This window comes from Ambystoma mexicanum, chromosome 1q (assembly GCF_040938575.1).
Source record: "Ambystoma mexicanum isolate Mex_15411 chromosome 1q, UKY_AmexF1_1, whole genome shotgun sequence".
Classification (NCBI taxonomy): domain Eukaryota; kingdom Metazoa; phylum Chordata; class Amphibia; order Caudata; family Ambystomatidae; genus Ambystoma; species Ambystoma mexicanum.
In genome coordinates, this window is record NC_090922.1 from 538387716 (window position 1) to 538413633 (window position 25918).

The window sequence follows — 25918 nt, forward strand, 5'->3', positions numbered from 1 at the left end:
CTCCGGAGGTGGAGTTTTGTAGGCCTGAGCCTGGCTCTCATGCCGATTCTTCGTACCGGCGCCTTATGTCAAGGGTCACTGAGTACTTAGGATGGTCTGCTCCCCCAGGGGAGTTTGTTCAGGATGACCTTAAGGATATCCTCGACATTGGTCCACCAACTGACCCGGTACTGCTGTTTCATATGGCTCTGCAGAGGAGGGTGGCGGCGGCTTGGACTGCTCCGTAGAGTCTCCCGGCAGTGAGCAAGTCTTCGCTGCAAAAATACCGCCCAGCCAGTAGTGACCCCTGCTACTTGTCCAAGCAACCTACTCCGAAGAGTTTGGTGGTGCAGGCGGCTGCGTCCCCGGCAAAGCAGGCGTCGTACCCTACCATCCCTCCTGATAGGGACGACAAGCGTTTTGACGGCTGGGCGAAGAAAGTGTTTACTGCAGGCAGTATGGCACTTCAGGCGGCCAACTCCATTTGTGCCTTGTCTCGTTTCACGCACACTCTGTGGAACTGTTTCCTTGGCGGCTGAACATATTCCTCAAGGGGATGAACGGGATGATTTCTTTGCCATGGTTCAGGATGGCAAGGATGCCATGTGTGAGGCCGTTCAGTCGGGTTTGGACATGGCAGATTGCGTCAGCTGCTCCATGGCGGCGAGCACCGTGATACGCAGGTTTGCATGGTTGCGGAAGTCGGGGTTTGCTCCTGATGTGCAGGCCCGGCTCCTCAACATGCCCTTTGATGGGTAACATCTTTTTGTCAGCAAGGCTGACGAGAGCCTTGAGAGGTTGCAGACCTCAAAAGCTGCAGCGAAGTCGTTGGGCGCTGCAGTTCGCCAACCTCCGCCTTTTCGTCCTAGGGGACAGCAATGGAGGGGGGAGGTTCCTTTCATTATTACTCATCCTTTGGTAAAGCGAGAGGAGCTGCCAGTCAAAGGGGCCACCGTAGGAGTGCCAGAGGTGGAAAACAAGGTACTCGAGGTGCCAAGGCCGCTCGGGCTGTTGCCTCTTTGCCCTCAGGCAACACCGCAGCCGCTTCAGCTCAGTCATGAGTCTGTCTCATGGTTCGCTGGTTGGGGGAAGGCTGGCGCAGCATCTTGCAGAGTGGCGGGGCATTACTTCAGATGTGTGGGTTCTGGAGATCATAACCCACGGCTACTGTCTTCCTTTCGGCAGAGGCCTCAAGACAATCCACCAGGGAATCTCTCTTTGAAGAGTCCGGATCCGCTCCTTGCGCAGGAAATTCAATCCCTGCTGGTGAAAGGCGCCATAGAACTGGTGCCTGTAGCGGAGAGGAACAAGGGATGGTATTACCCTTATTTTTTGATTTCCAAGAAAGATGGGGGGATTGAGACCCATCATGGACTTGCGCAGTTTGAACAAACTCCTCCGGGAGGACAAGTTCAAGATGGTTACTCTCTCTCAAGTCCTCCAGGCCCTTCAACTTCAGGACTGGTTGGTGTCTCTCGACCTCAAGGACGCTTATTTTCATGTGCCGATCCATTCAAAGCACAAGAAGTACCTGAGGTTCGCGGTTGGCGACTTGCACTTTCAGTTTCGGGTCCTGCCGTTCGGATTGACTTCCGCCCCGAGGGTCTTCACCAAGCTCATGGTAGTGGTGGCAGCGCACCTCAGGAAAGGGCGGATTCACGTCTACCCCTACCTGGACGATTGGTTGATCAGGACGCGCTCTTCCGAGCTAGTTCTGGATCATCTGTCAGTCACCTGCCACTCCCTCCACAAGCTGGGCTTCTCCGTCAATTTAAAGAAGTCACATTTGACACCAACTCAGTGGCTCCAGTACATCGGAGCAGTGCTCGACACGCCCCTGGGGCATTGTTTTCCTCCCCAGGTGAGGGCTCATCACATTCAGCAGATGGTGCACAAGTTTCAACTTGCCCAGACTCTCCCAGCGTTCGAGTTCTTGAGACTGCTCGGCCTCATGGCATCCTGCATTCTTCTGGTGCCAGAGGCCAGGTTGCGGATGAGATCTTTGCATTGGGCACTCAAGCTCCAGTGGCCTCAGTCCTCCGGCAGGATGTCAGACCCTGTTCAGGTGCCGTCTTCGGTCACCCAGGACCTTCTGTGGTGGGCCGACGAAGGCAATCTGATGAGGGGGGCTCCATTTTGGCTGCCCTGGCCCGAGTTGACGATCGTGACGGACGCATCCCTCACGGGATGGGGAGCTCATGCCAACAAGTTGACAGTCAGCGGTCGTTGGTCTTCGTCGGAGTCCAGACTCCATATCAATCTGTTGGAGCTGAGGGCCGTCAGGCTAGCCCTGAAGGATTTGCTGCCGACTGTGCGAGGAAAGAATGTCCTGATCCTGACGGACAACACGGTGGCCATGCACTACCTCAACAAAAAGGGGGGGGGGGCAGGGTCACTTCCTCTGTGCAGGGAGGCGATGCAGCTCTGGTTCTGGGCAATCCAGCAGGAAGTTTCGATCTGGCAGGAGACGAAAATGAGACGGCGGATGCTCTGAGCAGGCAGAGCGCGATCTCTCACGAGTGGGAGTTGGCTCAGGAGATTCTCCTGGAGATCTTCGCCCTTTGGGGGACCCCTAAAGTGGATATCTTCGCCTCCAGTGTCAACCGGAAGTGCGAGAGGTTCTGCTCACGGGAATTTCCTCCAAACGGAGCCTTAGGATACGCGTTCGTGGTGGAGTGGTCATTCCCACTGCTGTACGCGTTTCCTCCAGTCCCCGTCATCCCGCAAGTTCTGCGGAGGTTACGGAGGTTCGGTTCCCGGATGATCCTCATTGCTCCGGCGTGGGCCCGGAGGACGTGGTACCTGGACCTTCTCGACTTGTCCATCTGCCCTCCACGTCGTCTTCCCTACTGAGACGATCTGCTCTCATGGGAGGGGGGGGGTCAGGTTCTCCATCCAGAGGTCAGGTCCCTCAACCTTCACGCTTGGTTTCTGAAAGGTTGAGGTATAAGGATTGGGACCTCCCTGAAGACGTGATGGAGGTGTTGCTTTCGGCCAGAAGGCCCGCAACAAAGTCCCTGTACCGTTTCCGTTGGAGAAAGTTCTGCGACTGGTGCAGGGTTAAGAATGTGGATCCTTTTGCATGTGAAATTCCCATGGTTCTGTCTTTTTTGCTTTCTTTGGCCCACAGGGGCCTTCAAGTGGGTACCATTTAAGGTTACCTGGCGGCGCTGTGCATATTTAATTTCTCAGTTTCTGAAAGGGCTCACTCATGTGTTCCCTCCGTCACCTTTCCAGGTGCCCGGTTAGAATTTGAACCTTGTTCTCAAGTTTCTGATAGGTGCTCAGTTTGAGCCTTTGCATTCATGCCCTTTGAGACTGTTAACTCTGAAAACTGTATTTTTAGTTGCGGTCACTTCCGCTCGCAGAGTGAGTGAGTTCCAGGCACTTTCAGTTAAGCCACCCTTCACTGTGTTTCATAAGGACAGGGTTGTCCTTAGAGTTCGTCCTTCCTTTCTTCCGAAGGTGGTATCTGAATTTCATTTAGGCCAGAAGGTTGTTCTTCCGGCATTGTATCCTCCTCCACATCCTGGTTAGGAAGAGGAGAGGCTCCATAGGCTTGATCCTAGGAGAGCGTTAAGCTTTTATATTTCACGCATGTCCCGGGTCAGAGTGGACGATCAGCTCTTTATTGGTTACGCTGGAAAGCGTTTGGGACAGGCTGTGACGAAACAGACTTTGTCTCGCTGGATTATATTATCTCTGAGTGTTACCGCTTGACGGGGTAAGGACCCACAGGTCGGTTTACGGGCCCATTCTACCAGGGGTATGGCTGCCTCTACTGCCCTGCAGAGGGGTGTTCCTATTCGCACCATCTGTGATGCAGCCACCTGGGCTCCGGTACATACTTTTGTATGTCACTATTCCCTCGATTCCATCCGGGGGCGGGATCTGGCCTTTGGCAAGGCGGTCCTTTACGCCGCAATTTGATTGGGCATGCTAAATTTCTGTTTTCTAAATTCTTTTCCCACCTTCTTGCATTGGTACTACTTTGGGAGTCTGTCATAGATATGGAATACGTCAGAGGACCCAATCCCCTCGAAGAACAAGTTACTCTCTTACCTGGTAACGTTCTTTCGATGGGATGGTCCGACGACGTATTCAATATAGCTCCCTCCCTACCTTCCCCGCTGCAGAATTTCTTATGCGATTGCAGCTTACGTTTCCGCAAGGCTTTGTGTGTCAGACTGGCAGAAGACTGGTGGCACACGTTCTGGGAAAAAACTACAACTGAGGCTACGGGCGTCGTGCGTCCTACTTAAAACATCCAGTGACGTCAGCCGTCGGAGCAGGTCCTTGAGCGTGGCGTATCGACGTCATCGACGCAGGACGCAGACAACGAAGATTTTCCGAAGCAGCACAGCTCTGGTGATTACTGTCATAGATATGAAATACGTTGTTGGACCATCCCATCGAAAGAACGTTACCAGGTAAGAGAGTAACTGAGTAACTTGTTCATTTGTTTAATAACAACCCAGAGGATTCTTCATATTTGTGACTCTGAATGAAGTGCTTTGCTGGACTCATCACTTACGCTTCATGCAAAAGAATGACATTGACCTAACAAGGGCCTTAAGTTAGGCCGCCTTTGTTTGTTTGTTTTTAACAAATTGCACTGGGCAACTACTCCTTTCTCCCCCTGTGCAACCAAAGGAGTTAAAATGATCACAGTCAAGCCTGCATCTATGTCATGGATCTCAGGAGAGAGAAACTAATGGGGTAGCTCAGCAGGTTGAGTGGCTGCTGTAGAAATCTGTGTGGTAGCGGCACCAGGGTGACTGTGCCCCACTTTGGAGAATCATAAAGATGGTTCTCTCCCCTCCACCAAACTTGGGAAGGACTTGTGCTATTGGAGGGGTGTCGGTTGCTGGTCACCTGTACTGGAAAAACATTCTCACTACAACTACCAGAATTCTTTGAGACTAATCAGTAACACCTGCTAATGAAACTCGGCCTTCCTGATGATTATTTGAGATAAGAAAGCGCTTGAAGGAGTACAACTACAGACAACAGAACTGCAGCTGAAGGGATCTAACCCTGGTAACACTGAGCAACTTGTTCATTTTGGGATTTAACCCATATATATATATTTTTTGCAACAGGTCTAATTGACCAGGACGTGGAGTGCACGCCTCGCCTTCCTTCATGTTTTACCTACAGATTTCAGTATGTTTATACCAATTTCTAAGATTTTGCATAATTACCATATCCTTTTTTCACAAAGACTTAAACGTTTAGAATTATGTGTTTCAATTCCAGGTACTGTGTGTTCAATATTGGGTCCATATTGCAGGATCATCTTCTCGTCAGCCCTTAAGTATTTTTGTATTGTATTTGTGATTTGCTGGGTATGTGTTTTATGTTTGGGGTTGGTTGTATGTTTTTTTGATAATGGATAGGTGAATATATTTGTTTCTGGAAGATTTGGGGATTGCGACTTGTAGATGATGGTGGTGTTTTAGGGAGATGAGCCAGCAACCTCTGCTTTTCCAGAAGCATTTTTGTACTGAATGCTTTTGTCTAACACATGGTGCAATTAAGGTGCTCAAGAGAAATTGGTCTTTGTGGGCTAGTGAACTGTACATTAGTCCTGGTTACAATGATCAGTGGTTACAATGATCTGTGGAGTGCAGCGGAATAGCATGACAGGGGAGTTAAGACACCAGGCATATTTGTTTATATGAACTGAGCATCCAGTAAATTGAAGATAGTACTCCTTTTAAAGTGCCTTCAAGGAATGTACAACAAGTTGATAGTCGATGCAACACTGGCGTACATTGATGAGCCAAACCTCATAATGGTTTCTGGGCACAATTAGCATGAAAAACATTTGCAGTGCTAGCATATTATGTGACAGGGGACTCACAAAATTGTCTTTGGGCACACCAAGGTGATAGTGGGTGCAACACTGGCATACATTGATGAGGAAAACCTCATGATGGTATTTTGGCATAGATCGCATTGACAATGTTTCCAGTGGCAAATTTAGTATATTATATGTTTGGGAACTCACAAAAGTGCCTTTGGGCACGCCAAGTTCATGATGAGTGCAACACTGGCATATATGGATGAGGAAAGCCTCTCAATATACACTGGCACTGCTAGCATATTATGTGGCAGGGGACTCTCAAAATTTCCTTTGGGCACAACACTGGCATATATTGATAAGGAAAGTGGTCTTTGAGCACATGTATGTTATGTTATATTGGGTATTTGGATCCTGCCTGCTTGCCGCTGGCCTGAGTTTATTAGTGGTACAGTCAGTATTCAGTAGCCCGGTAGATCACTAAGAAACAAAACATATGTACTTTTCGGGTTATTTTTGAAAATAAAATATGTGCAATTTTGACAAGGTTTTTTCAAAAATGTTCTCACGGTGGGAGAACACCCCCTTGGTCAAGTTCAAGATGGCTCGCTGCGCTTAATTACATCCCACCACTTTTTACGTTTACTAGCTACCCCGTCAGTTTGCCAGCCCAACAACCAGCAGCAAGCGACTGTATGGCTTTGTGGCAAACGGGGAGCTCTCTAGCTGCTGCTTAAGTACAATTTCTGAATCTACAGAAAGTCTTTGGCTGTCATGTCAAAAGGATTTGCTTTGTCTTGTATAACTTAAAATTATAACCTAGCACGACTAGATGAATTTTCACACTTTGGAGAGTCAGTATAGGCAAGGACGTTATTTGGGAGTTGCGAGGGGTCTCAACAGCGACCCCTATGGTCTCCCTTGCTACCAGTCTAGTCTCCTTTGCAACCCCTAAAAAAAAAAAAGAAAATGTTGTTTTTTTTTTTTTTTTTACAAACTGAAGCTCCTGGTTCTGAGGCCAGCACCATGTGGTTCTTTGTTTCTGGAGTGGCTGGCTTGTTCAAGTCTCTTAAAAAAAAAAAAAAAAAAAAAAAAATAGGGGGTTCCACAAATGTAAGGGTGAAACTAAATGAGAAAGAGTAGTAAATAGTTTGTCTTTCTGGAATTCTTAACAATAATTGCTAGACTCATTCAATCTTTCTTAAACACCTCAAATTCCCAATGCAGACAGAAACGTTCAAAAAGCATCAATTTCGGATTATGTATTTTGGTTTTCGCAGATTGCTGTTATAGCTTGTTTTTTTATACCGTTGTCTCTGTTACGATCATCACAAGACATTCTATCTAGGTGTCCTTGGTCACTTGACAAAGTCCATGTGCCTAAAAGCTTGTGTACAGTATAGAAATGATTGACCATAGCACACAGTGACCCCCGATTTTAATTTCTTCACAGTTAATTTGTAATTGTAATGTCTCTATCTTTCCTATCTCCCTGGCATGCTGTTCAGGATGTTTGTTTGCATCTATGAGGTATTGCGTGCCCAGAGTATGGGATGCCGTGCAAGTGTGCTGCTTTCCCTGCACTACTCTAAATTCTTTAATACACAGTTATAAACCCCTGCAATGGCATATATTTTGTCAACCTCTGAAGCCTGAAAAGTAAATCCACGCAAGCTTGACATATGACCAAATTTGCACTGGACCTGCCGATGAACTGGCCTGCTGTTCTCAGTTTACCAGTTTAATTGTATCCACTACAGAGTGTAATTTGCTTTCTTTGAGAACATTCAGGCATGTAATTGCTAATTTTACTATAGCTGGTAAAATAGGTCAGTGGGTTGAGCGCTTACTGCTGTGATGTGTGTCTGATCTGCAGGTTTGAATCCCAGCAAGGCCAACTCAGCCTTTCATCCTTCTGAGGTCGATACATGAGTATCAACACTGGTTGGGTGATATTGTATGGACATTTGTTCTATATAAAACGGTTCAGCATAAGTGCTATATAATAACACATCATTATCATTTTGCCTTGGACGTCTGCTTGCATTCACAGTAATTTGGTAATATGGGCCTATACACACTGATAATAACGATACATATGGTGATCCATTCTTGTATAAAATGTATATCACATTGCAGTGATATCGTAAACATATTTTTCGTAGTGTACTTAGGAACAATGCTATGTGATGCCAGTTCCTGTTATGTCAAGGGGAGAAAGATTGTGTCCCATCGCTTCCTGTGATGTCACTTCGGGGTGGGGATCAAATAACATCACTTCCAGCAATGTCATCAGAGGTCCAGGGTCGTGTGATGTCACTTCCACTACCCCTGGCATTTTGGTGAAATGACATCCCCAAGTATAGCTACATGTTAGCGCACTACTTCCAAATGAGTATGAGCAGTATACCATGCAATATGAACAGTTGAAAGCACAACAGGTCGCATGCGTTCATATGATATAGTTATGTGACGTCTAAACTTGCCATGGGCTCTAGTCCAAGATCTTTTACAAACATAGCATCGCCCCTGCGAGAAGGGCAGTAGAAGTGAGCAAGACCAGCAGAACGGAGGGGCAGGAAATCCCGGGAAGGCGACGCAACCATTGAAGCAGAGCAGATGGGACCAGGAGGTGAATGAAAGCCTGTGGTCCTACCAGCTGCGGGTTGAAGGTTGCTGCAGTATCCCAAATGGGCAACTGCCTGATACTGCAGAAGATCTCTGCGGCACCTCCTTCATGTGCAGTGTGAAGACTTGAAAGGAGCTGAGCAGCACTGGGCCAAAAGCCTTGACTAGACAGGAGGTCTTGATAAACTGTATCAGCCGCTGCAGGTGAGTGAAAGGGGAGACCTGCTTGTGTTGATAAATGAAAAGGACATTAACGTTTGAAGTGCTTGTTGGGTTGTCGAGAAACCACGAGCGAAAGCACATTGCAGCAAGAATGAAGTATGCAGAGATTGTGCGTGTGAGAGAAACTGCAAAATAAATTGAAGCACTTGAGAGTGTAACCGAGAGAGGAGGCAAATAGTCAAAGTGGTCATATAAGGATAAAGTCAAGGGTACAAGCCGCCATCCCCCTTGTACAGTCAAAAGTCTTTGACAGAAGTAGAAACGAAGTATCAAGCTAACCTAAGAACTGCAGATACCAGAAGGCGCCGGGTGAGGAGACCGGTATAAATCTTTGAACTGCATCCAGTATTGTGGGTTGCACGTAGGACAGCAGCCCAGAGAAAGTGAAGCCACAGTGTTGAAAGTAAACGCACTTCCTACAGTATAAGAGTGACCAGGCGAGGCCCGATTGCCTATCAGGAAGTCTGTGTATTGAACTGGCCAGTACTTGGAAGTGGAAGCGTGAAAGATTACAAAGTAACAAGTGTGATGCTAGTGGTTTGAAGGCGCGCGCCCAATCGAAGGAAGCCAGAACTGCCCACAGAGGAAAGTCTGCGCCTGGAGGAGGGGGACCCGAGTAAATCTGTGAAAGTGAACCAAATATTTGTTTAAAAAGACATTAGGGGCTTCTGAGAGTTATAAGGTAGTAGAACTGGTAAAGTTAAGTGAACTGTTATTTGAACGCTACAGTGAACCCGACGGAGGGATGCCAAGTGAAAGCCAGGGAAAGTGAATCCCACATTTTTATGAAGTGACTGAACAGTGGTGTAAAGACAAAGGTGAAACCAACAATGGGGTATCACAAGAAAGCCGGGGAAGGAGGGAATCCTGCATGGTGAGAGCTTGGGAAAAGTCTTGTGATGCCAAGCAAAAGACATTGATTCGAGGGATCCTGCCTTTTTCTGAAGAAACTGCCTCCTGATGCCTATAGACTCAGGGGGTGCTCACAGTCATGCCACTGTTCCGCCTTGTCCCATGATGTAACGTGGGGAAGGGAGTGCACTTGTTCAGCAGTCCTGAACTACCAAAACCCTGTTGGACATTTCAGTTTGCACTGAACTCTTTTGTTATACATCTCATTGCGCCACAGCCTTTTGTTATATAGAGTAAGGATTTGGCAATAGGTTTATTAGTATAGGCCATTTTGTTTTGACACAACACCACTAGGACAGCGTTTTCTTTATTTTGATGGTCGTAGCTTGCTCCCATCTTAGATTTAGGTTTCGATTAGACGTTTTTCTCACCCATATACTGTTCAATAAACACCATTGTATTTTACTCCTTTTGTCTGTCGTACATCTGATAACCATGCCTTCCTTACACTTCCCTGTTTACCATAAATAGGGGGCCTCCTAAAATCATCCCCCACGGGCGTATTTTAGAAATTTGTTTGAACAGCTCCCTTTTCCTGTCAGGTATTTTAACCTTACCCTAGGGTTAGTGTTTGTCGCATCCTCAATAGAGGGTAGTACAAAAACTGCTTTAACAACATCTAATGGATTTCTTCCATTTGTTAACATACACAACTGACTGTAAACTGCGTGGTGTGGCAGGGTGATGGATATAACCCTCTCTTCCTGAGGTAGGCAACCTATCTGGGTGCAGCCAGAGCCAGCCCCAAGGGTGGTGTATGAGATTTGAGAGGGGGCCCCATCCCCTGGCTCACAGAGTGCTTGAAGATATGCTGAGCTAGTGGCACCTCTGTCCCTGCCACAACACCCATCAGCCTCTGTTCTGTACAGGTCTCTTTTCCTTCTTTTTCAGAACACCCAAGAACCTGTGAACCCCCAAACCCTGCAAAGTATTACGGGAATATCCAAGCCTAGGAAACAAGAGCTAGTAGAAGGGGACCAGAACAGCAACTCTTAGATTGCACCTGGGCGCAACCTGGATAACCTGATCCAAAGCCAGGGGAATGGAGTTGACCAAAAATTGAATATACCGGGATTTTTCCTCTCTGAGATGAATGAGACACTCGGCACCTCGTCCACCAACCACAAATGGACCCCAGGGGAATGATGAGATAATGGAAATTCAACTGAGACTAGACTAGAAGGAGACTGCAGGGGAGACCAAGAAATCCTTCAAACTCTGGTCCGAACCAAAACTGTACGAGAATCGGGGTTAAAACAAGCAGCCTGAGCATGTGCCTGCAAGCACAATAATGGAGACTAATAATGGGGGCTTAGCTAGAAGCCTTCGTAAAGACTTCAGGGGGAAATCCCGGCCCTCGGGAGATTAGTTCAGCTGTAGATTGGCCAAGGGGCTGACATAATTAGTCAATGGGAGCTCCAAAACAGGGTAGGGTGGGCTATGCTATGAAAAGCCAGCAATTGCAGAGGAGAGTGCATGGTGTTTGTTAGGCAGAAACCTGTGCAGTTCCCTTAGGGACCACTGCAAAAGATTTAAGACTACAGGTGTTTGGCAGTAAACCCACTTGGTAGCAGTCTGTACCACACAGATTCACTTGGTAGCTGTGGCTGAGCAGTCAAACTTCCCTCCAGAAGAGTTAGGCAGTATGTAGAGTATACACAATAGGTACAGAGATACAGTAGCACAAGCAAACACTGACCAGAGCTTTGGTGTAAAAGTAAATAGTTATTTATTTAAAGACGCACTTGTAAATTACACTAGCAACAAAGAGGTAAGTAAATTCAGCACACAGTCACTATTATATATATATATATATATATATACAACCCTAATTACTTATTAGACAAGTCTTAATGAGAAACACCACTTATTTTCAGACAGAGGTGAGCGCTTAACATAAGATGGCGCTCTAATAAGTTATTAAAAAAGGGAGGGAAAAGGCAGTTATGGAAGCACACAAATTTCAATACTTTTAAAAGAACCACAGTAAGGCAGGATAGGCAGAGTTCTACTGGAGAGCAAGGAAGTCAATTGCAAGGCCCACTCTTGGAGAGAGAGCAAGCAGAAGGGGTCCAGGTTCACACAGTGGGGTTATGCCCAAAGAGTCTTGTTGATAGTTTGCACACAAAGAATGAAATTGAAGTCAGGAAAAGTTAGCTAGGTTGTCCCAGGCCAGCCCAGGTTAGAAAGTCGAGGCTTTACTGTCACCCCGAACGATCTGTCGCAAAGGGAAACCAAGCGGGACACAGTACCTTAAGTGTGAAGGAAGCTCCAGCGGGGGCAGTTGGTCCTGGCAGCGGGTGCAAGTCGGTGTTTCGTCCAGAGGAAGAGGAGGTCTCGCCGTGGAGGAAAGATGAAGATTGTTGCACTGCCAGGGAAGAAACCAGCCGCAGAGTTCTTCGGTTAAAAGGTACTACCCTTCTCTTCGCGGTAGTGGTAAGCCGTGGTATTCCGGTTGCCGGGGTGCTTGGCAGGGGCAAGGCGGCCACGAGATGCTCCAGGAAGGTGAAAAGAAGGCAAAACTGGTTATCCCCACCAATCAAAGGAAGAAGACTCTCCGGACTGGAGATCTCCTCTGTCGTTGGGGAAAAGTGGTGAGACGGTTCAGCAGGGCTCCACCGGTGGTGTCGTCGTTGCAGGTCGGCTCAGCTTCTCCCTCCTCGGATTCTTAGGTCCTGTGGCGACTTCTGAAGTTCCAGTCCCCAAAGCCCTGCTTTTATGCAGCAAACCCCCATTCATTCAGCCTAGCTGTCAAACATGCTAAGTGGTGAGCCGGCCGGCTCACCACTTGGGCCAATCACACAAGAGTGCGACTTGAGTTGCCAAGGGAACTCAGTCCAGGGTGCCTAAACCCCCTCCCACACCCCCTGTGGTACTTAGACAGAGTGGCACCACTTTTGGAGGCTTCTGTGGAGAAGCCCGCCAAAAAGTGGAATAAAGGGCTCGACTTGGGTTGGAGTCACAGAAGAGAATACAAACACCATTTTAGAATAGAGTTCTGGCAAAAAATACCAACCGGTGAATGAATATTAAATAAACCAGCGGTATGTTCGAGTCTATAGGAATTAAATAATTAAAGTTGGTAACCTCGAACAATAGAAAAATCCCATAGAGATATATTCACGGTCGAATATAAAAAGTAGTATCCACTGCCACCAGCCAAAACTCGATCATGGGGGACGGAGACGTGCCCCCTCGAACAACAGACCCCGGGGCAATCGAATTGCCCCGACCAGTAAGTCCACAATATGATGGTTTGTACTGGTTTCTGTTCATAATTTAGGACTAGTAAAGCCAATGGTGACTTTACATGCCCTAGGAGACAGTAGTCAGTCCCAGGGTATGGAGTCTATCTTTGGGGGTCGCTACGATACCCCTGGGTTACGGCACGGAGGGTGCTGTGTAACCCACATCAAAACACATGAGGCCCTATGGAGTAAAAGACCCCATAGCCCATAAAACACATGGAAATACAAAGGAACACCTCAATTCATGTGTAAGAGTGGGAGTAAATGTCTCACTCTTAGCAGGAGAAGAAAATAAACTCCAAAAATCCAGCAAAGCTGCTGGGGGACTCACTAGTTTTGGGAAATTAGCCTTTACAGAGAATTCTCCCTAACGGTGTTCATTTGAGGTGTGGCGCGGAGGTTGTGGGCCAAGAGACCGACGAGGAGGGTGGATGAGGATTGTAAGGAGACTGCTGGAATGCTGTCTGAGAGTAAAGGTAAGTTAGTGGGTCTGAAAGGATATTACCAGTTGTTATTTGTGAGTGAGTGAGAAATAGTGCCTTGAAGAAGGATAGAGAGAAGGGGAGAGTTAGAGTAGGTGTGAGACAGAGAGAGAGCAAGAGAGGTTGCCTGTGTGCGTCTCTGTGTGTGTTGGGAAGACCAGGAAGAGAATTGGAGGGCGGAAACAGGAGAACTGAGATGGAGAGAGCAGCAAGAACAGGGACAGAGTGCTGGAATAGAGAGGTAACGCAAGGATGTGAAGTGTGGAGAGGGGGGTGGGTCTGAAAGGATATTACCAGTTGTTATTTGTGAGTGAGTGAGAAATAGTGCCTTGAAGAAGGATAGAGAGAAGGGGAGAGTTAGAGTAGGTGTGAGACAGAGAGAGAGCAAGAGAGGTTGCCTGTGTGCGTCTCTGTGTGTGTTGGGAAGACCAGGAAGAGAATTGGAGGGCGGAAACAGGAGAACTGAGATGGAGAGAGCAGCAAGAACAGGGACAGAGTGCTGGAATAGAGAGGTAACGCAAGGATGTGAAGTGTGGAGAGGGGGGGAGAGACCAGAGGGAGAGATCAGTAAGCTCAGCGGAAGGGGTGTGAGAGAGGAGAGGGAGGAGAATCTGTGGAGGTAACCATTGAAAGAAAAGAAACTGTACATGCATGCAGCCCATTGGGTCCTTTAGGAAGTCCCTGAGGGATAGCGTTAGATAAGGTCACTGCCTTTAGGAAGTCCCTGATTGTCAGGAATACATCCAGACAGTAGGGCTCACCTGGTGATATTCGACTGGTATTTTGAGAATTGTTTGGGGGTGAGGGGGGGAATAGGGAAGCGTGGGCTAGAGGTGGGAGCCCATGTGGAGGTCATATTAAGTGTGGGGCTGTAAAGACGCCGGAGGAGGGGGGTCTGTACTTCCGCTCTCAATATGGTAGAGGAGAGGCACAGAGGACCCCAGCTAAGATTCTCTATTACGGTAGCAATGGACGAGCAATCAAGGCCTAGCTTCTCAGGAGGTGATGCAGGCTGGTTCTTAAGTACAGTGTAGCCCCCAAGCACCCACAAAGGAATGTCCACGCACTGTATTGGTTAAAACACAGTCTTTCTATAATTAATATTCAAGGTTATGTACAATATCACGATAACTCACTTTGTACTCGGTTATCTATAATGACAAATATACAGTTCTACGTGGTACCACAATTACTATTAGATCTCTTTAAAGTGCATCAACTGTATGGTTAAATGGCACACAAATCAGTTCGTAAAGGAAACCAACAATAGAGGTAAGAGGAAAGCAATTGGTTGGAACATTTGGCAGAATACTGGCCCCGATACCTAGATACCGTTCTGTGTGGAGATCCCCCCCCACCTGGGCAACTTGTAGAATAAAGATATATCACAAGCCTAGTCCATATATTGTTCCCAAGAGACTTCCCAATAGGTCTGCAACCCCAAAGTACCTGGCGTTGTAGCGTTCCTCGTCGGGGAATCAACAGCCCGTCTTGAGTGTCCTCCCTTTAAATAAAGAGTCACGAGTCGTCGAACGTCCGACGGAGAACAGGGTGACCTACGACAGTGAAGTGGCAGATTCGTTCCTAGCGGTGCTCGTTGATGGAGAAGCGTAAATGTCCTGCACGGAAGAGGCGTGCAGGGCACTTCAATGTCGATAGTTCTGGACCGCAAAGAGTTTGAAGAACTGTGGCCCAGCAAGGGCTTCGAGTCGTCGGTATCTCTGTGGTCTTTGGGTGGCGGGAATCCCACCAGCAGATGCTCCTCGGCGCGTCGATGGTCTGGCCTTCTCCAGCGGGATAAAGCGGGCGACGATGCGGACGAGAGCATCCGTGGATCAAGAGTTCTTATGCAAACGGGAGCACGGCGGCTCCGGTCGGCGACGGCGGTCATCGACAGCGGCGGACAACAGTCCAGACGCTTCTACTTGGGATTCCCCTTCAGTCCCCGTCTCGGGTCATCAGCCTGTCGAAGGTCTGTATACCAGGGAGCTTTGGCAAAGATCTGCTGGTGCACGATGGTCCCTCGTAGCTCAGGAAGAGGGTGCCTTACCAGGTCCTATCTGGGTCAGTCCTTGGAGACACAGCAGCTTTCAGATTGATGAAGGAGAGCAACAGCAATTCTTCTCTTCCAGTAGGGTTTCAAGGTCAAGCGTCAGTTTCACTCCAGTTACTCTTCGTAGTTTGGACTTCAGCTCTGAACACGATTCCTAGCAGTGAGAGGTCCCCAGATATACTGTTGATCTCCCATTCATTCCGGTGGGTCACACTCCAGCATCCAATCACTACGAAGGGCATTCAGCAGTCTGTCGGCCAATCAGGTGCACGGTGCATTCAGGCCATTCTTCTCCATCCAGACACTCATAACACAGAATGTGGATTCGGACAAGTACCACGCCATTGAACACTGCATTCATACCTGTTCCAGGTAGGGTCATTGTGTCAAACACTGGATACCAGACATCCACAACAAGAAGTGCATATTCGTCGCACACTCCATTCAACCAGGTCCCACTCACAGGGGTAACCACAACATACGTTCGTTGGGAAGGCTCCAGCCAGTCTGGTCGGCACTTCCCCACACTACCATATATGGAACTTCCACCCAACAGCCAGTCAGGGGGAAGGGACAGAGCCAGGGTTTCCCGGGACTTCGGGAAGATCAAGGTAACAGGTGATGGAAAGCAAGAGGCCACGGGGGCCATTTTGTCTCCATCAGGAATCTACCGATTCCAATGAGAGGGCCTGGGCATCCCAAAGTGGAGGACGCTGAGGGCACCAGTCATTTCAGCACAGAGCTGCCACCAGCCCATATCTTGCTCTGTGGGCCACACAGAGGTGCCCAAAAACATACACTAGGGCACAGGGTTGTACCCCCACCCATGGGTGCCATAAGGGGGTCCATTCACCAAAACCAAAAGAGAGGGCTGCACCGCCAGGAGTCCCACATGAACACCTGCGCGGAAAACACGACAGAACACACAATAAAAGCACCACTAGTCTGGAAACCCCAAGTGATTCGCATATACCTATTTCACCAAAATAAGTTGAAAACCAGTAATTGTCATAAAATTCTTGGAGGAAAGTGAGACTGTTGCTTTTTACTCAATTATTCTTAGAATGTGTGCTGTACAATGCACAATATTAACCCATTATTTCATAGCAATTTTGGGGAGTGAGAGGAGGAACTGCCCTGATTGGTTCGAGCTCCTTCACTATACTCGTTCGCTGCCGCATATTCACGTGAAGAGTTTACCCACCTGTCATTAAACATTTCACCAGTTGTCACTGCCTAAATTAAGTTCACCAATGTTATGTCACACACACTCAATGCTGGTGTGACCTGTACTAATTATTATTTTGTTTTGCAACAATATGTGATGATCTTTCTTTGTATGATCCATAGTGCTTCGTGACCATCTTGATTTAGAGATTACTTTGCAAATGTTTATTTCCAACTTGACAAAAAATAACTAATATAACAACTTTCCTCTATTTTGTGGATCTTGCAGTCACACCCATTGTGCTCACTAAAACTCTAACTTGGGTGGAGGGCAAGCTTCCTAACTGCTTACTGACTGAACTCTACTTCCTTAACAGGCATTGAGGCAGACGACATGCTGGCAGAGATGGAGTATGAGAAGGTGCCATATTCGTCCCTGCGCCGGACCCTCGATCAGAGACGAGCGCTTGTCATGCAGCTGTTCCAGGAACACGGTTTCTTTCCATCAGGTGAGCTGGACATAAACATGCATTGTTGCTAACAGAAAGGCGGCTGCCACAATAAGTAGGGTCCTGCTCACCTGTCCATTGAGCATCCAAAGAACCATGCTTATGAAGACATAAAAAGGCTGTTAGGAATGTTTTTCCCCAGCTCTCCGTGAGTGGAAGAACAGTGTAACTATCATGTTTGACCAAAAATCTCTCAATCGGTAAAGCAGCAAAACAGTCGGGCTTCACTCTTAGCGACTGGTACTAAAGTACAATTAGTCCCATAGACAATATAATACTCCACGCTATGCTTCCAGGTGAACTTAGCATTGCACAGAGGACAAAACTCAAAAGGTGTTTCCTTCATTTGGAAAAAGTGATCTTGGGCAGCCAAGGAATGGAACGCAATAGAGTGGGATATGATACTGATGCTAAACCCTTACAAGGAACCAAGCAGCAAACTGTTTCTACTTTACAACGGGATGCTGAAGGTGTCCATTGAAGTTGTATTATATGTCCTTATGCAGCACTCTGTTCCGGTCTCGGCGCCAGGAAGATTTTGAAGACCGAATGCCCTTGCTGACACCCTTTTACTTTTGGAGTAAACAACTTGTAATGCTCTGGACCAGTCACTAGATGGTGGCCTATGCAAAGCGTGTACCATGAGCAGGTACAAGCCACAAAACCTATTAATGGGTAACGTCTGCCTTTATATACATTTATTTAGTAATGCACTAGGATTACAAAGAGTCACATTTGTACTTAGGAATATACACCACAATGCAATAGTAGGTAAGAAAACCATGGTAACGGCATAAGACATTGATCATACTTTAATCTAGGGCATGCAATGTTTTGGACTAACCTAACAGGTCAGTGGTAGACCTATTTAAGTCCTGAAAATGAGGGCTGGGAGGGGTTAGAACATGTTAGGAACCAGACACAAAGCAGGCAGTAACATTAGAATTGTGGCACTGGGCCTGAATAGATCCTAGTTCACCTTTTAGAAACGAGGAGAAACAATATAACCATTAATTGCCTACTGTATCACATTATATAGTACAACATGAACTGCAGTAATTCACTCGGTCATTTTCAGGGAGTTGAAAAAGTTTGCAAATGTTCCTCCATGTGAACAGTATTTTCAAATCCTGTTGATGTGTTGTGGTTATGGGGAAAAGTACGGTCATTTCCCCTTCTACTTCACAGGTGAAGTAGAATAGGCAATTAGCTAGAGGGGAACACAGAAGGGAGCCCCAGGAAAAGTTTCAGCTCAAGGCTCGAACACAAAGCCCACTCCAGACAATGAACATTAACATTATGTTGAAGGTTGGGGGCTCAAAAGCCCTCTACTCCGGGACACAAAGCATCCAATTAAGTTATTAAGGCCCCAGAGACACGTTCTTAAAATGTGGGTGTGGAGACGTTGGCACAGTAACAGTGGGTGAACAGGTGAGTCTGGTGTTGGGTTTAGATCTGGCTAGCCATGGATGATGTAAGGAAGGCATGGTATCAAACAGTAAGACGGACCCAAGTGATCACAATTCGAAGGTGTTTATTGAACTTCAATTGGGTTTGAAAAATGCCTATCCAAACTTAAATCTAAAGATGGGAGCAATCTACAACCATCAAATAATATTAATAATAGTGGTGTCTTGTCAAAATAAAAGTGCCTATACTATTAAACCTATACTATACTAATAAACCTTTTGCCAATCCTTACCTCTAAATACAAATAGTGTGGAAAACAATGTTATGCAAGAAATGATATGTCAGGATATTCAAGCCGTTGGCTTCCCTTCCCCACGTTTTCAGCACGGACAAGGCAGCACACTCGAGCTTAGCACAGTCTCTGGCTTCTCTAGCATGAGAGTGCACTTCAAAACTTCAACATCATGGCCTTCTGTGCCAAAGTATCTTTGCCATTTAAAGTCTCTTTGTCAGAGGGCCTGATGCAATACCACAAATATCAAAAGTTCCTTTCTTCTTAGGATTTCACACGTACAAATTCTCAGGTGATTTTCTGTTCACCCGGGTGCCCCTCTGCCAGGCTCAGACCCACTTTTTTAGCTTACAATTGATCTCCCTCTGCCGGGCTTGGATCAACTTGGCCACAAACATTCTTTACTGTATCAACATCGAAGACTTTCAATTGTGCGCAGGAATTTTCTTGACCTGTCACAGGACCACTTCAATTCACAATTCTCTACACCTCTTTCACTTTTCAGCTGGATACCTTACAGAGACCTTTGACTGAGCATACACACTGTGCCGGACCACTCTGTCAAAGATATTGTTTCTTCGTTTCAAAGTTCAATCACTCATCAGCAGTTCAATTTTACATACGTCTTTTATCACACGTATTTCAAACAATGTTTGTTCCAGCGCTCGCCATACAATGTTGCCGCTTGCAACTTGCAACCTTGGCTTCAACACAGACCGGTCTTGTATCAGTTTCCCCAACTCACTGGCTTTGTTGATTTCACTGACGCTGCTTTGTACCTGGCGCCAAGGACAGTACTACGGTGGCTGATGATTCTCCCTGGGTTGATTATTGATGCGGGAGGACCCGGGTATCTCCGACACACAATGCAGGATTCTTTAGCCTGTTTTCCTGGTCTTATGCTTTTCAATCTCGAGGGCTCATGAAAGCAACAGTTCCTTGTTGAAAAGGTCAAGGGAACTCCCCACCCCTGCAAACCCCTTCTGTTTTGCTGTCTTTCTCCTCTGGTTAAACTGCCATCTTGGAACTGCTGTTTCCTCGTTTGATTCGCTCACAGTATGCTCTCGTGCTCTGCCTTTTATCCGTGTTGGTAAGTGTGTGTGTGTGTTTTCATAATAAGCTGTCCGTGAGAAAGTGTTCATGTTGTAACGGGCCGGTAGAGTTCCTAAATATCCTTCTTGGTAGGATGTGGGTAAAGGTGTTATAAGGAAGGGGATATGGCATCTTACCATCCGTGGTCCCACTCCCCGAAGACCCATCACCCAGGTGATCCTCCCACACTGGTTCACCCCCAGCAACTGGGTCCAAAAGTGATGGCCGTGTGCTGGCCACGTAGATCACAGATTCCTGAAGACTAGTGGGTGAAACACCTTCTGGTTTCTCACAATGGGGTCAGGATCATGTAAGAATCTGGTCAAGGTTCCAGGTCATCTAAGAGGAGCAGAATAGCGAGCTACTCTGCAAGAAACTGTCCCACAATGGGGACACTGGCAGGAGGCGACTCAGAATGCCGAAATACCTGAGCTGAGACAGAGCAGTAGCAAGCAACTCCAGATTCCAGACGAGGAAGACTCCACACCTTAAGATATGTGAGACAGAAGGATTTGCCAAAGGCAGCATTGCAGTCCAGGAAGATATCCCAATATATACAACCAGCTAGGAGGTCTGCAGGAAGATCAGCTAGAGCCCTTTAAATAACTCCATAAGCAGAGAAAGAGCAGGGAGCAAGGACAAAGGAGCCAGGGCCAAGCCGGAATGGCCACATTAGGATCTCCCTCCCGCTCCCCCCCCATTTAGCCAGCAGCCTTCCAGGTATTGAGTACACAATTGAGGAATATTTAGTTCTCCCCATGTTAATATATTGATTTGGCCTGTCCTAAATCTGCCTAACAATGACATCACAGGTCAGCATGCATTGGTTTTGGCACCCAGTCAAACATAAAAACCACCAAGCACACACTCACTCCCACACTGAAAGTAGATTGGAACAGCTAGAGAACTGTAGACTAGTCTTCGCCAGATTCATCTGCAACCAAGGATGGCTTTTTAAAAAATATATCTTTATTGATTTTCAACATATAAATGCATACCAAGCGATAACACATAACAATACATTTTTCCTCTTATTCTTAAATTTCCCTCCCCTGCTCCAACAATTCATCCATTTTTCAACACGTATTAACTTGTAAATATCATCACTTGATTCAAACTATTAAATTCATCATACATCTTCAGTTGATTAACAGGGGGGTGATGAGAGAGAGAGAGAAGGGGAAAATAAAATGTAGGTCTGGTCTGCAGATCATAAGTTCATTGGGTCAGCATCTAATATTAAGAGTTCATAAGGTGCTACATAAATTGCGGTTGGAAGAACATGTGCTCCCTATCGGAAACATAATCTAGAAAAGGGTGCCAGATTTTTCAGAACCTCGCAAGCTTTCCTTCCAACATGCCCGTGAGTTTCTTCAGGCCCTTCAATTCCCATATTTTAATCCACCAATAAGCTATCTGCGGGTCTTCTATCGTTTTCCAAACCCGGGCACTTGTGATACGAGCAGCAGTAAGTAAGTGTGAGATCAAGGCTGCTTTATGCCCTGACATGGGAAAAGCCCCGTTTTCCGGCGCATCCCCCAATAACGGCACTCTTGGGTGCATAGGGAGCAGAGACCGTGTAACGTCTTTAATTTTTTACCTCACCTCCAGCCAAAATGTTTGAATAACTGAGCAATGCCACCACATATGAGCCATATCTCCCCGTTCCCCACATCCGTGCCAACATGTGTCTGGATATTCTGCATTAATTGAATGAAGCCTGCTTGGATGGAAATACCACCTAAAACAGACTTTAATGGCGTTTTCTTTCACCAACGCACAACGGGAGCTGGTCTGAGCTCTAAGCCAAATCCGTTGCCAAGACTCCTCTGAAATCTCCAGCCCCAGTTCCCTCTCCCAAGCTTTCATATAAGGAAGTTTCTCTTCCACTGAAGCTTTCTCGAATAGTTGATAGCATAGGGATATTCTATGTGATGGCTGCCACTCAAGGATTTTAAGTTCTATACCCATTGGAGCCCTCCTAGCAGCTTGACGGGTTCCCCTATTAGTTAGCCAATGCCGCAGTTGTATATATCTAAAGCGTTCTGTCTCTGGGATTTCAAATTTTTCCTTAGATTCTTGGAAAGTCAGAGGTTCCTGATTGACGTACAGATCCCTCAGTCTTAAGGGCTTATCTTGACTCCAGTTTTGGTATGTTTTGGCCTCGAGACCTGGAGTAAACGCTGGGTTCTGAGTGATGGGGACAACGGGCCTAGCCCCAATGGGATACCTCTCTGTGAGCATGCCTTATCCCAGCTCTGAAGTGTGGCTATGGTGGTTGGTAACATCTCCCCCCCCCTCCCCGTGACTTCCAGCCTCTTTCGGGAGAAATGGGAAGTGTGCTGCTACTTGTTCAATCCCTTGCCATTTGGGGGGGGATCTGACGGATCTCCCCAGGAAAGCATCACAACAACTTGAGCTGCCCTATAATATCGTGATATCGAGGGGAGGCCCAGACCGCCCAATATCCTTCCCCTTGTTAAGAGCCTACCAGGAACTCACGTTTTTTTCTTTTTCCAAATTAACCGATATATCTCTTTATGAATATTTATAAGCTCAGACTCGGGGATGGGAATTGGCAAGGAATGAAACGCGTATAATAGTTTCGGGAGAAGCGTCATCTTAATTGCGCCTATGCGACCTAACCATGAGATCTCCTGGGAATCCCATTGTTGCAGCCACTCATTTTCTCCCTAAATAGAGCTGGAATATTCACTTTATAGAGGCCCGCATAAATCGGAGTCAATTTTACCCCCAAATACGGGATCTCCGTTGAAGACCAAGGGATACGTGATGTAGCCTGTATTTCTTCTAACCTAACCTACTGGGATCTTCAGTTAGGGCCATCCCTACCGATTTAGTTGGGTTCACTTTGAAGCCAGAAATCGAGGCAAACCCCGCTAGGAGGTCTAAGAGGGGAGGAATCGAACAGGGCGCATCATTCAGGAAGCAAAGCAAGTCATCTGCGTATAATGCTACTTTATGGCATTGTCCCGCTATCTCAAAGCCTAGAATATCTGGGTGTAATCTGATGTGTTGGGCCAAAGGCTTTATCGCCAGAGCAAAAACTAAGGATGACAGGGGGCAACCTTGCCTAGTGCCCTTGGCAGACATAATCAACGGGGTCCAATTTTTGTTTACTTTGACCTTGGTCGAGGGAATTTGGAAATTTTTGAGTATTAGTTTAGAAAACCCTGGGCCGAAGCCGAACCCTTCTAATACCATTTCTAGATATCCCCAGGACATACTGTCAAACGCCCTATGAGCCTCAGGGGACAGCAAGGACAACGGTCCTGGGATCTTCGGGGCAAGAGCAATCAAATTTATAGCTCGGCGAACGTTATCATACCTTGACCGATTACGTATGAACCCTGTTTGATTGTTTGCTATCAAGGATGGGAGAATCGCACGCAGGCGACCCGCAATTATTTTCCCCAGCAGTTTAATATCCGTGTTTAGCAACGCGATTGGCCTGTAAGAGGCGCAATCCGTGGGGTCATTCCCGGGTTTCAACAGCAGCGTCGTGGCCGACTCCGCCATTGATGTAGTTACTACTCCTGCCTTCCACACAGCATTAAAAAGCTTCATTAGGTGAGGAGTTAACACCGTCCTGAAAGTTAATAAAATTTATTTGTAAAGCCATCCGGCCCCGGAGCTTTGCCTAACAGGAGGGAGCAGATTTCTGCCTCTGTTTCTTCCGCAGTTATCGGGTCTTCTAGCCCCTCGTGGAGTTCCGCAGATGTCTACGGGAGGTGTGCTTTCTGTATGAAGTCTCTGGCTAGCTGTGGATCTGATACACGTGAAGTTGACTGGCCTCTAAAAAAGCTTCTCAAATTCAGCATAAACTTGCCTCCCATCTGCCTCTTTTAGATAGTCTATATGATTGTGCTTTGCTTGCTTTTTAAGTTTAGCTGCAAGCAGCCGAATGGCTTTGTTCCCTTTTGAATAGTAGTACTGTTTAGTGCGCATTATCCCGTAGGCTGCCGGGCTCATATGGTGAGCCTCAAGTGCTTTTTGAGCCACACAAACATCACTAAGGGCGCGCAGAGAAGCCCTTTTCCTATGCACCTCTTCTTTCTTTTGAAGCTCCAATTCCATTTGGGCTTGAACTTGCCTTTGAACTTTCCCCCTTTCTGTTGTCTGAGTTATGACTTGACCTCTAATTACTGCTTTTGCCACATCCCAGACCACCGCATAATCCAGCTGCCCCGTGTCATTATCCATAAAGTACTGAGTTATACTGTCTGAAATACAGGAGCAGGCCTGAGGATCCCCCAAAATGAATTTGTTCAAGCGCCAGACACGAGGGGGCTCTGGAGATGCAGTGAACTGAGACATGGTCACCAACATGGGGGCATGGTCAGATAAGGCTTTCGGGAGGATCTCTATACCCATTGTGTGGGGGATAAAGGTATCTGAAAGTAAGAACATATCTAACCTAGAAAACCCCTTATGTACTGCAGAATAAAAAGTGTAGTCTCGTTCCCCTTGATCGAAGAAGCGCCAAGCCTCTATCAACGAATGTTCCTGAAGGAGGGTAGTAAGTGCTACAAGGTTTTTCTTTGTCAGCCAAAGTCGGGGGAAGGGATTTATCCTCCAATGGGTTGAACACTGCGTTGAAATCTCCGCCAATTATGAGATCTCCCTCAGCCCACTCATGTAATATTTTGGACACAGAGGTAAAAAACAAGTCTTTGTGGAGATTCGGTGCATATAGCAATATCAGGGTTACCTTCTTCCCATATAGTGTGGCTACTACCAGAATATACCTCGCCTCTTTATCCTGTACGGTTCTATGAACTTTTAACAGTGTCCCTTTTCGAACCAGAATGGCTATGCCACATCTCTTCACCCCTGAAGAAGCACAGAATTTGACAGGATAGAGTTTGTCATTCAGTCGAAATTCATCAGTGGACAATAAATGTGTTACCTGCAGAAATAATATAGTGGGGTTGAGTGTTGCCAATCGGTGAAATAGAGATTTCCGTTTTAATGGGGAATTTAGGCCCTGTACATTGAGGGTGAGGCAGGTTCTACTCGGGGTAGCCATTCTGATGTCAGCTTAATTTCTTTGCATATTTGACCCATTTGACAACTCGTACAGGGTTCTGCTTTCTGCCCAAGAAACACTGCTGTTCCTCCCTTATCATAGAGAGTTTGTAACTCTACTTTCAATGAAGCACATAATTCATTCTAGATTACCCAAGTAGTAAAATAAATCAATGCCGTTTCTATAGTGTCACTGGCGCTGTATAAACTTTTAATTTGCTGCCAACCTTGTTTTAGACCAAACCTAGCATTAGAATCCCATGAACAGTAAAACTTAACAAAAACAACACAGAAAACAAGAACAAAACCAGCATTACTGAATAGCGAATTATGAAAGCTTGCAAAATTGTAATCGGTGACTTATTCAAAAGCACTTTGGTGGGCGCTATCCGTATAGTGGGCACCCGCCCATGCCTAACCATGTGTACACCTTCCCATAAAATGCGAGACAAGTATAAACTGTAACAATGGCATTCGAATCTCTAACTTGAACAGGAATTTCATGCCTAGGTCAGTCGCTCTTGAGACCCTGTGCGGGCCCTACAGAGATCAGACAGAAAAGGGAGAGCAGCAGCCACCCAGAGTCCGCGTGGGCAGATCACGTGGGATCTGTCACGTTTTTCACTGTGCTCGAGGCCCCTTTTACGCTTTGCCAGCCTCTGGGCCGCCTTCTTGCATCCTTCGGCGTAGGACTTCGTGACCGGTCATCCAAGGAGCTGATCTTCTTTCCGGGGTCAGAGTCTTCCCCCTCCTCTCCAAGCATAATTTCTTAGCCTCGTCTTCGGAGCGCATTGCATAGGTTTGCTTATGATATTCAAAAAGTAGCCTGCATGGGAACCCCCATTGATAGCGAATCTTCTTCTGTTGAAGCCAAGTTGTGACCTTCTGAAGCCGCCTGCGGTCTGCCAACTTAGAGGGGGAGAGATCCTGGAAAAGAAGCAACGCGGAGTTCTGGAATTTCACTGGTTCTCCTTTCCGTGCAGCCGCCATGATTTTCTCTTTCTGGTGAAAAAAATGAACCATAGTGAGAACGTCCGGCAAAAGGTCCTTCTTTTGCTGGATAGCAGAG

The 25918-nt window shown here is 46.8% G+C and overlaps 1 protein-coding gene across 5 annotated transcripts in view; it reads left to right on the forward strand.

The window, feature by feature from the left end:
* The window catches only part of CIC (capicua transcriptional repressor), a 2254744-nt gene that overhangs the window by 2090324 nt on the left and 138502 nt on the right, over positions 1–25918 (forward strand). For all 5 annotated transcript variants that reach the window (XM_069640957.1, XM_069640955.1, XM_069640959.1 and 2 more), the window contains one exon: positions 16875–17006. In XM_069640957.1, coding sequence (XP_069497058.1) covers positions 16875–17006 — 132 coding nt within the window. The remainder of the gene's footprint in view (positions 1–16874; positions 17007–25918) is intronic.